The sequence below is a fragment of the Gadus chalcogrammus genome, chromosome 11 (genome assembly GCF_026213295.1).
Source record: "Gadus chalcogrammus isolate NIFS_2021 chromosome 11, NIFS_Gcha_1.0, whole genome shotgun sequence".
NCBI lineage: Eukaryota > Metazoa > Chordata > Actinopteri > Gadiformes > Gadidae > Gadus > Gadus chalcogrammus.
Genome location: NC_079422.1, coordinates 10699364 through 10714363, shown reverse-complemented (window position 1 = coordinate 10714363; position 15000 = coordinate 10699364). Strand labels below are relative to the sequence as shown.

The 15000-nt window shown below is 45.9% G+C and overlaps 2 protein-coding genes across 4 annotated transcripts in view; one reads left to right on the top strand and one right to left on the bottom strand.

The window, feature by feature from the left end:
* Window positions 1–7345, top strand: part of onecutl (one cut domain, family member, like) — a 10670-nt gene extending 3325 nt beyond the window's left edge. Inside the window, exon 2 of the mRNA XM_056603126.1 lies at window positions 7035–7345. Within this exon, the coding sequence (XP_056459101.1) occupies window positions 7035–7345 (311 nt within the window). The remainder of the gene's footprint in view (window positions 1–7034) is intronic.
* Window positions 7346–11780: 4435 nt separating this feature from the next.
* The window catches only part of LOC130391562 (procathepsin L-like), a 10407-nt gene continuing 7187 nt past the window's right edge, over window positions 11781–15000 (bottom strand). For 2 of the 3 annotated variants that reach the window (XM_056601768.1, XM_056601769.1), the window contains 3 exons: window positions 13596–13761; window positions 13154–13256; window positions 11781–12580 (listed from right to left, as the gene is read on the bottom strand). In XM_056601768.1, coding sequence (XP_056457743.1) covers window positions 12466–12580; window positions 13154–13256; window positions 13596–13761 — 384 coding nt within the window. In that variant the 3' untranslated portion in view covers window positions 11781–12465. The remainder of the gene's footprint in view (window positions 12581–13153; window positions 13257–13595; window positions 13762–15000) is intronic. The other variant, XM_056601767.1, reaches the window with a different exon arrangement.

Below are 15000 nucleotides of genomic sequence, written 5' to 3'. Positions count from 1 at the left end.
CAATAGCCTTCATAGGTAATGATTGTGCACTCTTGCAATCCCCTCACAATTATTGATCTTTGATTGTTCGCCTCTCAGAGCACATGTGTACATCCTCCGTTCAGGAAAATGTTCCACCAATCATGGGCCCAAAACGATAATCAAGTGATAAATGTTCGTGGGTTGTTTGTCGTGAGGCGAATGTGGTTTGACTACGACTACTTCGTTGTTTCAGATTAGTTTGATGAATTGTATCTTCTCGCGGGATGAGGAGTGTGGTAATGCATTGTATGCAAAAAGAAAAAAGAATGACCTGTCTCTTCCATATCACATTGGGTTTATTATCCAACAGTCTTTTGTTTAAATTTAGCAGATACAATCTCGCATCGGTTAATCAGTCAGTGTAGGGAGATTGTGCGGTATCTCGTGTTACCTTGTATTTAGAAACAGAGACGGTATTTTTAACGAGTCAGAGGCTGAAAATCCAAGCATCGGATCAATCGTGCTCATAAAAAATTAAGTGCTCTTTGTGGAAAGAAAGGCAAATCGCTAATGTTTGACAACGCCTCTCCACTCTCTCTCTCTCTCTCTCTCTCTCTCTCTCTCTCTCTCTCTCTCTCTCTCTCTCTCTCTCTCTCTCTCTCTCTCTCTCTCTCTCTCTCTCTCTCCCCCTTTCCACCTCCCTCTCTTCGCCTCCCTCCTACACCATCTAAACTTGCAATTTTTGTGTGCTTTTGCAAAGCCACAATTTGGACAGCTCTGCACTTTTCTGCATAACCTACTTTCTGAGGGGGTTGTTGTTTTTTTCCCTTTCTTCGTCTCCCCCGGCCAACCCCCTTTTGTTTAATTACAAGCCACTATTGATTTCCATGGGAAAGCGCAACCCTGCCTTGCCCACACACACACACACACACACACACACACACACACACACACACACACACACACACACACACACACACACACACACACACACACACACACACACACACACACACACACACACACACGCAAACACACGCACGCACACGTGCGCGCACGCACCTCGACTGCATCGGCAAATGGAGGTTGGAATTAAAATGCGCGGTTGCCTCGCGCTCCCCAGACTGGGGAGAGCTCGAGAGCTTCTTGGCTTCACGCCTCAAGTTTTCAGATGATCCCGTTTAATGCCGAGTCCGCTTAAACGCACAGCCGCTGCTTTCAGCACGCCGCCGCCACACAGAGAAAGGCCGTATGCGGCAATTCGTCCCTTTTCTATTATAGTTTCCTATTACAAGTCATCTTTTTCTTTGAAATTTAATTTTAAAATTCAACCTTTTTTTTAGGCAGATGGTGGGCATATTTTTTTATTTCTTATTTTCTTAAGATAAATCTTTTAATCGTTTATTAAGAGACCTCTCAAGACATTCTTTCTTCCCGTTATTTGTAGGCTATTTTTCCGTCTTGGCAGAGAGATGCTTCTCGAGTGGCAACACGTAGGCGGTTATATCTCCCCCCACCCTTCCATCCATGTGTCGTCTCTCCAGGAGATAGATTGAAAGATATATTTCTCCTATTTCTTTCTTTCTGTCTCTCATTCTTTCTTGCGGCTTTCTCTCGATTGCGTTCGCCGGATTACCGCGCTGTATAGGCGCGCTTGCTGAGTACCACTCCCCCTCCCCTACCCCGCCAATCAGGGTTTAGCTGGCACTACAGACGGCGGAGCGCTTGGCGGGATAAAGACCACCACCAGCACCACCCCGACACTTTAAGTCGAGAGGGACGGGGGATCAGGCGCTGTAACTTTAAAGATGACGACGGCTCGAGCCCTTGACTAAAGGTCTGAGCCGGGGAGAAAGGTCATCGAGGTTTATGTGACGGCTCCTCCATCGACTCCCCCCCCTCCCCCGCCCCCCGCCCCCAACAGTAATGAAACTCACAAAGACCCTCCTTCTGTCTGTTGTTCCATCCTACGTCCCTTACAGTTCACGATCGCCTGAAAGGTCACCCAGGATAACGTTTGCATATCAGGAATACATCACAGAAATCGCTTAACAGCAATTCATCACCAACCCCACCCCCCAAGCAAACACCATTGTTGTAATTCTTTTATTTTTTTAATTTTTCTTGCTATTGCAGTGCACCCTCCCCCTCCCCTGCACACACAAAACACACACACACACACACACGCACACACACCTCCGCTGGTCTCTCTCCGGTGCTGAAGGGGTTAACCAGCCTCTCTGGGTCGGAGAGTCTGAGCTGCACAGATTTAATCAATAATTTCTATCAGCCCCTGGTCCAAGAAATCAGCAGGGGGGGAGGGGTGTGGTGGGAGGTAGGTGGAGCGAGGGGGCGGGAGGATGGAGGATGTGGGGGTAGGGGCGGTGTGTGTGCGGGGGGGGGGGGGGGGGGGGGGGCTGGTGGCTAGGAGGAGGTTGGGGGTTCAGGCTCTTGGGTGGGGCTGGGGGAGGCCGGGGGTGACGGCGAGGGGAGGGCTTTCCATCACGTTTCCGGAACGCGGGACGAGAAGCAGATAGATCATGATTAGAGGCTGTTCCCACGATCATAAGGAGCCGATGTGAGGCGGCGCCCAGCTTGGCGCAGGGGGGGACCGGGGGGGGGGGGGGGGGGGGGGGTAAGACGGGGGGTTTGGGGGGGCTGGGGGGGTGCAACCCACCCGCCGATTTATGGCGCGGTAATTGCGAGCCTCTTACACGACGTGATTACGCCACACGGATGCATTTAGTTAATGGCGGAGGAGCAATATGGCCGCCCCTCCGCCGCCACCGCCTCCCCCGCCTCCCCCGCCTCCCCCGCCTCCGCCACCGCTGTGGATTGAGATGGGAGGTTGGGGCTTTTGGGGGTGGGGGGGGGGCGCTGAGGATCCCCACGACTTCTCTAACTACCCATAAATCCTTGCTTCAAGGGAGCCCTACAGCGGGCTAACTACCCTGCTAGCATGTCAACGTTGTCGTTATGACATGGGCCCGGCGCCGTGCCGTCCTATTGGCTGGTGGGCCCGCGCATTACACACACATATACACCTCCATGTATATTCATCCAACAGCGGTCTGTGCAGACATTTCATGTATAAATAAAGATACGGTATAATGTTGACATGTTATCTGACACACTGGGGTTTTTAACGAGGCAGGGTTCGATAACGCTCAGAAATGCAAAACAAACCGACGTTGATTCCACCTACACCACGCGCACACAAAACAATCGCCCTCGCGCACACACACACACCCCGGTATCTTCCCCCGGCGACGCCAGCAGATCTGAGCAGTCCAAAACATTTCCTTCACGTACCAATCCGGAGGGGATCGTCCACCAACACAATTTATTCATTCACAAGCACACAATTAATATTTCACGGCTGCGAAAAGCCCAGTTGTGGAGGTAGTTCCTTCTTCTTCTTCCGTCTGCTGGGATCCTGTGGTGCTGAGGTTGTCATGCCGGTGATGAGACGAGAACGGCAGTAAGGTCAGGCCTATTCCTCAAGTGCTCGGCTAATGAGAGCTGCTCCATGCTGCTGCCTTTCATAGTGAAGTGCCAGTCATACGGCAAACACCACCATCAGCACGCAGCGCATGGTGTGTGTGTGTGTGTGTGTGTGTGTGTGTGTGTGTGTGTGTGTGTGTGTGTGTGTGTGTGTGTGTGTGTGTGTGTGTGTGTGTGTGTGTGTGTGTGTGTGTGTGAGCTGCTTCACAATAGGGAGATATAAGCCAATCAATTGAATGTCTAAAGAGCAAAGACCATCTTATATGCCGAGTTGGTAGTAAGTGGTACATGTGTTAAGTGTGCGTGTGTATGTGTGCGTGTGTTTGTGTGTGTGTGTGTGTGTGTGTGATTGTGTGTGTGTGCATTGGAGTGTCTTTGTCTAATTGTGTGTGTGTCAGTGTTTATCCTCCAACGTGTGTCTCTGGTGACCTGTGTGTTGGTGTGTTTAAGTGTGCGTTGATTTTCATTCTCAACCGTGTGTGTTTGTTCGTTTTCGAGAGTGCCTACATTCCACTTGGCTGTGAGGCAATTTGTGTGTGCGTGCGGGTGTGTCAATTGGAGTGCATTTGTTTCACATTCTGTGAGTGTATATGTGTGTTTGTGTGTGTGTGTGTGTATGTGTGTGCGTGTGTGTATATGTGTGTTTATGTGTGTGTGTGTGTGTGTGTGTGTGTGTGTGTGTATGTGTGTGTGTGTGTGTGTGTGTGTGTGTATGTGTGTGTGTGTGGGTGCGTGTGTGCTTGGTGCGCGTGGCGGTGGCGCGCCCATCTCTCCCGGCTGTTACATCCAAAGACACATTTGATGGCATCAGCAGAAAAAAAAAACGCGTCCCAGCAGGCGAGCCGTCTGCAGACTGAAACCTCTTAAAAGTGTGCATTTAGGTAATTACGCGACTCGCCCAAATATGTTGGGAGTCCACTTAGAGCCTCAGAACACCCGGGGCTATGCCGACGCTGCTTGTTTCACTCACTATTGACGTACCCCCCACCCCCCACCCCCCCACCCCCCAATCGCTTAATAGAAAATAAATGAGTTCACCCTTAAGTGATTATTGCTTAGTGCCACCACAACATGTAAATTACTTTCATGAAAAACTAATCCGGCCCCTTTGGTCAAAGAGGTAAGAGAGAGACCGGGAGACACAGAGACAGAGAGACAGAGTGAGAGGAGGAGGGAGGGAGACAGAGAGACGAGAGGGAGAGAGAAAATACAGAGAGAGTAAGACCAAGAGATTGACAGTCAGAGAGAAAGAGAGAGGGAGAAAAATATCTAAAGAGCATAAGGGAAAAGATGGATAGAGGAGAGAAAGGACGAAGGAGAGGCAGAGATGCAAAGTGAGCAGTGGAGAGAGAGGGACGGAGACACGAGTGAGAGATGGAGAGACAGAGAGTACGGTAGAGTCACAGAGTGAAAGATGGAGAGAAGAGAGAGAGGCAGAGACAGAGTGCGATGGAAAGAGAGAGAGAGAGAGAGGCAGGCAAACACAGGGAGAAATGGAGAGAGAGGATAAGAGACAGAGTGATAGATGGAGAGAGAGAAAGAGAGAGAGGCAGAGACAGAGTGAGAGATGGGGTGCTGTTGGGTTCAGCACCAACACAAAGGCAGAGGTTGCGTGTTGTAGAGGCTGTCAACACAGAGTTACAGTGCGCTGGAGGTCAGAGGGGTCTACAGATCACAACACCGTGAATACACCACAGAGTCCATCTCCTCACACTGCCTCACATCTACATTTCCTCTCCCCAACACAACAGACAACAGAAGTACAACAGAGTGTTTTGTGGGTTTGTTTCTTGCATCTCCTCCTCTGATGCTGCGATTGTGTAATTTGGAAAGTAGCTTGGCAGCGTTGCACCGTGTAAACATGTTTTCCATTATCGCACTGCTTGGTCAGGAACATTAAGTGGAATATGAATACGCACTCAGGGGAAGGTCTGGGCCTTGAGTAGTGGTTGGTTTGAGCTGTTTGCTGGAGGAATAGAGAGCTATCTTGTGTAGGATCATGGATGTGTTAAGTAAAATACTGAAAAGTGTAAAAGCTAAACCGTGCTTTTATCAGCTGGTTTATACCCGATAAGACGCTACACAGAAAGAGGTCTTTGTTTGGTCTTTGTTTCCATTTTTCAAACTTTGGCACATTTACGATGAGAATTAAAAGCTTACGAAGATATTAGGAAATCCTAACTTATGATATCCTTAGTTGATTATCCTATATATTTTTTTATTATTCCATAATTAACGCTGTTGATTCAACTTTGGAATTGTATTATTTTCTGAGAATAATTTCATCCTGTAGATGAGTTATCTCTGAATATTTTATATAAATTAAAAGGAAATCCATAATTTCCTATGTCACAAACCAAAATTGAGATAGATAAATAGATAGATAGATAGATAGATAGATAGATAGATAGATAGATAGATAGATAGATAGATAGATAGATAGATAGATAGATAGATAGATAGATAGATAGATAGATACATCCGTACGTACGTGCGTGCGTGCGTGCGTGCATGCGTGCGTGCGTGCGTACGTACGTACGTACGTACGTACGTACGTACATAAATACATACATACGTACATACATACACACATACACACATACACACATACATACATACATACATACATACATACATACATACATACATACATACATACATACATACATACATACATACATACATACATACATACATACATACATGCATTAATAGACAGATATATATATATACAGAATATATAGATAGATATTAAAGATAGAATTGTCTATGTTACAAACCAGAATTGAGATAGATATATGGATAGAGAGATAGATAACGTAAGGGCTCTAAACAGCCATTTTGGCTCTATGCAACAGCAGGTGTGTGACTGAACATCTTCATTCCCCCCCCAAACAAGCAGTGCTGATTTGTCTCTTTTAGCTAATCAAACTTGCTTAGCTAATCTGTTTTCTCTCAACAAATCCACTTTCTCACAACTAATCCATTTGTCCTAGTTAGCCCTGGCTCCACACTCTGTTAGCTAAATTCTGCTACCTTGTACTCCTTCTTTCCTGTCTCATTCCTTCTCATTTATTTCATTATTTATTGAATCGCCATGGAAATGGAGCAACCATCCAAATTAAAAAAACAGCTTCAAATAATTTAGCTCAATTTTTATCCTTTCTTAATCCTTTCTCATTCTAAATACTGTCCTGTCTTCTGCTGTGACACACCCACATTTACCATCTGGGATTATTTATCTAAGACAAAAAGAGAAACAAATGGAAGGAAAATATATCTATAGTTGAAAAAAAAAATACATGCACCAGATATATAGCAACGGTTTAGTACAATTTATCTTCTTTTACCAACTATATTTATGAATACTAATTCTCGATCTCTTCTGTGTGTGTCTCTGTGCGTCTCCGTGTGTGTGTGTGTGTGTGTGTGTGTGTGTGTGTGTGTGTGTGTGTGTGTGTGTGTGTGTGTGTGTGTGTGTGTGTGTGTGTGTGTGTGTGTGTGTGCGTGTGTGTGTGTGCGTGTGTGTATGTGTGCTTGTGTCTGTGTCTGTGTGTGTTCTCCCACAGCATGCAAGCGGAAGGAGCAGGAGCAGAGCAAGCTGGAGCGGAACCAGGGGCCCAAGCGCACCCGGCTGGTGTTCACTGACCTCCAGAGACGCACGCTGCTGGCCATCTTCAGGGAGAACCACCGGCCGGCCAAGGACCTGCAGATCACCATCTCCCAGCAGCTGGGCCTGGAGCTGTCCACCGTCAGCAACTTCTTCATGAACGCCCGGCGCCGCAACCTCAACAAGTGGGCCGACGAGGGCCGCCCGTCCTCCACGGGCTCCTCCGGCTCCAGCGTCTCCTCCTCCGCCGTGTCCTGCAGCACCGCCTGAGGAGGAGGAGAGGAGGTGGGGAGATGAGGTGGAGGCGACGGAGGCGGTGGAGTGCGTTAGAGCAAGTAAAGGTGGAGGTCACATTGACCGGTCCGGGCAGGGATCGGCCGTGATTGCAATGTTCTCCTCGTTATTAGACGGAGCGACGGCGTTCATTTATTTATTTTTTACGAAGACGAAGAAGTACTTTGACGCTTTTTCCTGAAACCAAAGTTCGATATCGCACCCCCTTTGGAATGAAAAGGGGGTGCGATGCCTAAGAGGAGGAGGAGGAGGAGGATGATGATCGCAGGACACGGGAGGTCTTGCTTTGTACAGTCAAAGGGTGCCATGTTTGATCTTTGACTTTGATGAGAAGAGTCACACCCTGTCGTGGACATCTATCTCATTGCGTTTTCGATTTTTTTACTTTCCGATGCTGTAGAATAGAGATGATGATGACGATGATGATGATGATGATGATGATGATGATGAGGGTATTATGAATCAGGAGGAAGCATATTTTTCTTTTGGGGGGGGGGCCGCGTAAACCTCAGAGTCTGCGAGTCATCTCTCTCTCTCTCTCTCTCTCTCCAAACGTGAACAATCAAGAGGCAGAGGCCCACTCACATTTGGAGGGACGTCGTGTATTCTGAATCAGTGTGCTCTCAATTCCCTTGTGACCAGTCTTACCATCCAACGTGTTTTCATGCCCCCCGATTTTTCTCTCAAGAATCAAGGTGAACAAGAGAAAAAAAAGCGGCACTTATTATTTTACCAACTGTCACATTTTCCGTTTTCAGTTTGTTTTCCTGAATAACTTTTGGTAGCCTTTTCCACTTTCTTTAGCGGGTGTTTCCATGGTAATGGTTCACAGGACTATGGACCTTGTTTTGGGAGAGGTCTTTCATTGACCCCTCCCCGTTGTCAATCATTTACCACTGGCCAGAACCTCCAGCGTCCTGCACTACTCCACTGAAGATGGTTGCGCCTTGAATAAATCGGCGTTTTTCAAGGGGAGAATGTGCAGCGCACCTCACTGTAGGGCCAAGACAGAATCAATAAGGCAAACACAGGGAGCAGAAAAACCGAGATGTGTTGGAGCAACCATCGAAATTCAAGACACAGAGCTTCCAAAACAAAAGCTCCACAGCCATTTCTGACTTTCAAGAAAAACCCCTAAAAACCCCAAGACGAACAAAACAACAACAAAAAGATAGACACCAAAGTGAAAGAGGCATCCACCAGACACAATCTATATTGAAGTTTTAGTATTTTTCCACTCATCTATTTTCAAACAACTGAACACAAAACAGTTCCAACATCGCAAAGATCTTTTCCTTTTCTTTTTTTATCTATCAGATGTCTAGAAAAATGGAGGATTGTAATTCTTTCAGCCCTTTTGTACAGATTTCAAGCACATCGCTCTATTTATAGATACACGTTGGAAGTGCGGGGCAGTTGTTCCGGCCCCGCTGACGTACAAGGTCATTTTTGGTCCACAGAGGAAGGGCTTTCATGTCCCTCCTCATAGCCAATACTTCAATTGGAACAAGAAGGTTTTAAATGCAACTGCTGATCTGATCAAACTATTTATTACTGCATTTGTGTATTTATTGATTTATATTTTTGATTTCCCTCGTTTTACTTTCCTCTCTCTATTTATTTGCCTATTTATTTATTCTATCTATATACTGTAAGTATTTATTTAATGATGCTTTCTATGTCCTGTGTGAAACTAAAGACTTTTTTCTGATGGGCACTTTTAGCTGTAGGCTCCCATCATAATACCAAAGATGAAGATTGTCCTCCCTGAATGTACTGAAACCTGCCCCTTTGTTCTCCCCCCAACCCCACCGCTGGTGTTGCGTATGTCTCCATCTCCCCGGCCCCTAGGCCTGGCCTCTGCTGTTGCGTTCGGGGGATTCCTCTACTGTTTGTCTCTGTGGTCTGCTCCTGAAATCCACGGCCAAAGCCTGTTTGAATGTTGTAATAATGATATGAATATGAATAATTATAATAATAATTATGATCCTTTTAAATACTACTAGCGATAACAATGTGACACCCATAGGCCCAGAAGCGCAAAGGGGCACATGGGGGCCCCCACTCCAAGTCTGTAGGTCCTTGAGGGGCCCCTGACCACATGTTAACGCAACGCACTGGGTGTCCGCCCGGGGGACTGCATGGAAGGCCCCCTGACTCTCCCTGTCACCCCCGGCCCCCCACCCCGTGTCCCCAGTGATGCAGGGCAGACGGGCTGATCGTACTGTTCCCCCCGTACTGTTTCGTACTGTTTTTCACCTGCCAAAGACTCCTGCCAGTTGCCTCAGTTCCACACCGCTCCAGAGGGGTTAGGGGTCCTCAGTTGTACGGGAGGTGGGATAGCGAGGAAGGGGGCTCGGAGGGTACGGGGTGCCCGTCTCCTCAGACCTTCGGTGCCGGTGATAGCTGATTATTCTGTTGCCTGGGCGGCTGTTCTCCTGGTGACGTTGTTCTAGACAAGGGAAGCAGCCCCCGGTAAACGCTGTCTGAGACGGTCCACTTCTGCATCTTTAACACCCCACCCACCTCCACCCGGCCCCCCCCCCCCCCCCCGCCTCCCCCCTGTCTCACAGCGTGCACTTGAAAGACGTGCGGTCATGAAAGAGGTCATCGACTTTTTTCCGCACACTTCAAAGGGAAGGGTTTTCTTAGGGATTTTTTTGTTTTGTTTTTTTTATCCTCCCGTCTCCTCTACCGGGTATCTGTTCAGGGGTCTGGGGTCTGCTCTCGGACAGACCTGTGGGCTTTAGGAGTGGGGTGGGGCGGGGGGGTGGTCGACAGGGCGTGGGGAGAGATCAGAGAGCAGGCTGAATCATGTGGAATTGGCAGTGGGAGGGGTGGATCAGGAGCAGCATGGAGCTGAATGAAACTTTAATGAGCAACAATTGTACGCATGCTGAGAGCGAGAAAGGGGGAGGAAGGGCGGGGGTGGAGGTGAGGATGCAGGGTGGAGTCCGTTAGCAGGGAAATAAAAAGAAGAAAGATGAGAGGGAGGAAAAAACAGTGAAGCATGTAGGCTGGTCTCTAGACTGGGGCCCACCACCGTGAGTGTATACTAGTGTCAAAGGACAGGCGAGACAGAGGTTCGACTATATTTAGGCCTAGCGAACGACCTTCTGTTCTGCGTCAACCGGGGGAGCCCTCTTCCCTTCCGAAGGACAGGAGGAGGAAATTAAGTAGGCCTTCCGCCGCAGGCGATCTGCGGATATTCTAGCCTCTGGCGCCCCCCAGTGTGGACCCTGAACCCTGAAACATCGTCACGGCGCTTTGCAAAGGAAGCTCAAAAATGATAAAAAATAGTAATAATAGAAGCTAGCGTTTACTTTCAGAAATAAACTTTTTTTTTGTAAAAAGGTAAAAACCAAAAAAAAAACAGTTCGAATTAAAACCAAAGATTGATGGGTAACTGCTGAATCATTGTTGTTTCATGGGTACTTTTAGCAGTTTCCTATCAAAGCTAACGTTGCGCTCAGAGAAATCCAAAAAGCACCGCGGGTTTAGCTTTCCTAATGCCACGTGTTTACGTCGCATTATCTAACAGTATTACGTCAAACTGGAACTGAGAAACTGACATGAGGCAGTGTCTGTGGATAAAAGTCTTTTTTTGACTCTGTGAACCCCTTTAGTGTTTACCCGAATTGTCCACCCCCCCCCCCCCCCCGCCTCCCCGAGTGTACATGAAGACTTTACCCATCTACCTCAACTGTGAGATGTTGTGTGGCAACAATGTTCCTTAACCAAAGATTTCCATCCTTTCAGGGTGTCTGTCTATCTACGTCATCTATCTATCTTATCTATCCTATCTATTCTATATGTCCAGCTGTCTCTTCTCCATTCCTTCAAAAACCAAATGTGCTGGAATCAATCTGTCGTTTGAGGCCCCAGATGGGCCTCTGTCCAGCCAAAGCTAAAACTCCAGTATGCTAGAGTGTCATATTTATCCATGTTCTGTATGTAAATAAATATATGAAAATCATCCTCAAGACCAAAAAAAAGGAGGTGACAATCCAAGCAAGGAGGATCTTGCTGTAATCAACGTTGCCTAATCCTTGTTTCCGAAAAAAAATTCTGAATCATGTGACTTGCTGTAACAGAAAAGCCCAATAATCAAATACCCTCCCCCCCCACCTCCCCCCGATAGAAAGGTCAGAGACAAAGGCTATTTTTCCACATTTGTAAACCAAGCTGTTCCCAAGTAACCCCCTCCCCCTCCACCCCCCCCCACCCGTAACCCCCCCCCCCTCCCACCCTCTTTTCTCCAAGGTGTTTAGTGTAGTTGAATACTGTTTCAATCCCACTGTTGTAAGTAGGAAAAATAATTACTGAAATCCATACAAAAAGCTTTAAACGGGAAAGAGTTGAGGGAAATATTATATTTGACTAAGTCCTGAGTTTCCTCAACTCCGACTCCACCCACCATGCTAAATGTGATCTTTCTCGTCCATGTGTTATAGACTTACCTATGAATGTGGCTAACCAAACCAAAGGCTTTAAAAAAAAATAAAAAGAAAAGATACACAACACTTTAAACGTCAATCATGGTGGGACATTTTGTATCAGCAACTAAAGAAAAGCCCTTTGAATACCTCATGTGAAAATTGTTTGTTGTGATGTTGCACTAAAAAAATAAATAAAAAATGACTCATTTGTAACCCAATCACTGTTTGGTTTGTTTACTTTTGTTCAAACTACAACCAGATACATGCACTGTTTTCACAGTGCACGTCCACGGAGGCCATCTCACCCACACGCTCACAAACGTTATTTGCATAGATACACATTTACATCAAGGAACAAATATCCACATACATGCAGACATTATTATTCACAATAATCCATGCACGGTCACGCAAAGGTGAACTGACACGAGGCCGCATGGAATCAAATAACATTTGGCAAGGCAAACACGGTTATAGAATTTAATTTGACATCGTTAGAAATGTTTATGGATCACGTATAATTATAAAAAAGTATCAAGAATTATTTGATTAAAAACCTCCACACTGTAAACTTTAGAGTGCAACATTTTAACTGGAAAAATAAATGTTTAAAAATAAATGCTCCTTAGGAAGCATGCTAAGCTAACACAAAACCATTTAGTTTGTTTCTTTGTTCATAATGGGGAAGGAGCAGTACACAGCGATGCCACACTGGTTGCCCTGGTTACGAGACATTCGGATGTACCCCTTTTCTCCGAAGCCTTTTCCCCAACTGTGAGAGAGAGCAGAACATTTGACACCATTATATTGCTATATTGTATCTATCGTTAAGAATATAATGTGCAACATGAATACAGAAAATGCAACATAAGATATCGATCTCAAACGAGGAATACAGGACACAGAGCGGCTTGTAGTCCAAAACGTTAACTCTCTAAAATGTTTTATTAATAAGAATAACATGAATAATTAACTTTATTCATAGAGAAAATAATAAATAATATAAATAAATAAGCGTAATGTCATCGAAAATAACAACCCTTTAAAATAAAGAATTGTACAGTAAAGATATGAGTTAAAGGTGTAAGCTAAATGGCAATTACATGGAGCCTTAATTGATATGGTGGCTTTACTACCTCACTGTCCTCCGCTGCGCTTTGAATGCACAGCAGGGCAACAGATGGCAAGCTGTGTGTGTGTGTGTGTGTGTGTGTGTGTGTGTGTGTGTGTGTGTGTGTGTGTGTGTGTGTGTGTGTGTGTGTGTGTGTGTGTGTGTGTGTGTGTGTGTGTGTGTGTGTGTGTGTGTGTGTGTGTGTGTGTGTGTGTGTGTGTGTGTGAGAGACACCTGTTCTTCACCAGCCAGTACTCCTGGCCATCCTGCGTCCCGTAGCCAACCACCAGCACCCCGTGGTTCACCTTCTGGGTGCACGTCGGCTCGTTGTACACCCCTGAAACAACAGCACCCCGTTATCTGTTTGTTGTCTGCCCAAAGACTGATATGCAAGTCATGGAAAAATCTAGTCAAGCAAATCAAAAATTATTTCCTCTCAAAATAATACAGTTTTGCTACTTATTTTAATGTAATGTCAAATCAATCAGATAAAAATTATGGAATCTTTTATATAAGTTCTACATAGTTATTCTATATGATTATAAAACTTCATGCAACCATCATTTTACAGATGCAATGACACACACAAACATTGAAACACAAACATCAGTCTTCTCATCGTTAAAATCTGTGCTGGGGACATTTCAACATGGACCCCTGGGGAGAGTTCCATTACCGCTCTCGTAGAAAGCAAATTTCTGTTGGGAGGCGTCGATCGCTACGGAGATGGGTCCCACGAGTGCCACGGCGCGCTGCAGCAACTCCTCTCTGCCCTGTGGCAGGATCATGTAGCCGGAACAGTTAGCTGCGCGGGACGCCGCGGTGTACATGCACTGTTGACCCTGGGGGGAGGAGACACAGTCAGTTATAGCTTAGCATTGTCAGCTATAGCTTAGCATGACTAGTTATAGCTTAGCAAGTTGTGCTTAGCATGTTCAGCTATAGCTTCAGCGTCGTCAGCTGTAGTTTAGCTTGGTCAGTTATAGCATAGCATGGCCAGTTATAGCATACCATAGCCAGCTATAGAGAAGAATTGTTAGTAATAGCTTATGAAATGCGCATACAAAAAAAAGACAAAAAGAAATTGCATACATTAAATTAGTACATATATACAGACAAATGATAATTCTACCAGATTTTTCTAAAATCATAAAAGAAATACATGGCCTCCTATATCCATGCACATTAGGTGTACATTTATGACCATGTATATTCATTTATTTATCTCTCCCTCCCAAACCTCATACAAAACCAGCATTTCTAAATTGGGAAGAGCTCAAGTTGGAGCTATCTGGGACGTGATGTTGGACGAGCAAAGCCCATGGCTGGCCGGAAAGGCCCCAGGCAAGCAGGAACAATGATGGAAATATGTCTAGCCAATCAATAAGGTCTGCCTAATCAATACTGTCTGCCTGATGGTTACCCTGACCTTGACCACACACACACATGTGCAAACACTCTCTCACACACTCTCACACACACACACACACACACACACACACACACACACACACACACACACACACACACACACACACACACACACACACACACACACACACACACACACACACACACACACACACCATAAAGTTAACCATCAATAATCTTCAAGAAAACACAACATAAATCAAAAACCTTAACCATCTATATTTTTTACATAAACCCACAGAAAACCCATATCTTATCCTCGACTATAATGAAATATCTAACCGTGTATGTTTCTAACCATTTCTAACAGGGCAGATGAAGGTTAATGGTGTCTCTGAGCTGATAGACGTATAATAGTTGGTGTCTTGTTATGTAGTCAGCCTGAACATACCCGGCTTTGAAACTGACTTTCATTCAGATGGTCAACCTTATACCCATCACTGGTAGTGCCGGTCATACCCTACTAGCTTCTACTGAAGTCGATGTATAGGACTAGTTCGTTTTTTCATTGTTTTCCTCATTCCACCTTGTGGGCAAGAAAGACTATTGGTTAGGGTTGATTGACTCCAAGCCGAAAGGTTATTGGTTTTAACCCAACGCCAGTCTACATGCAGGCAACCTTACCCCTAGCTCCTCATTAATGACCTGTA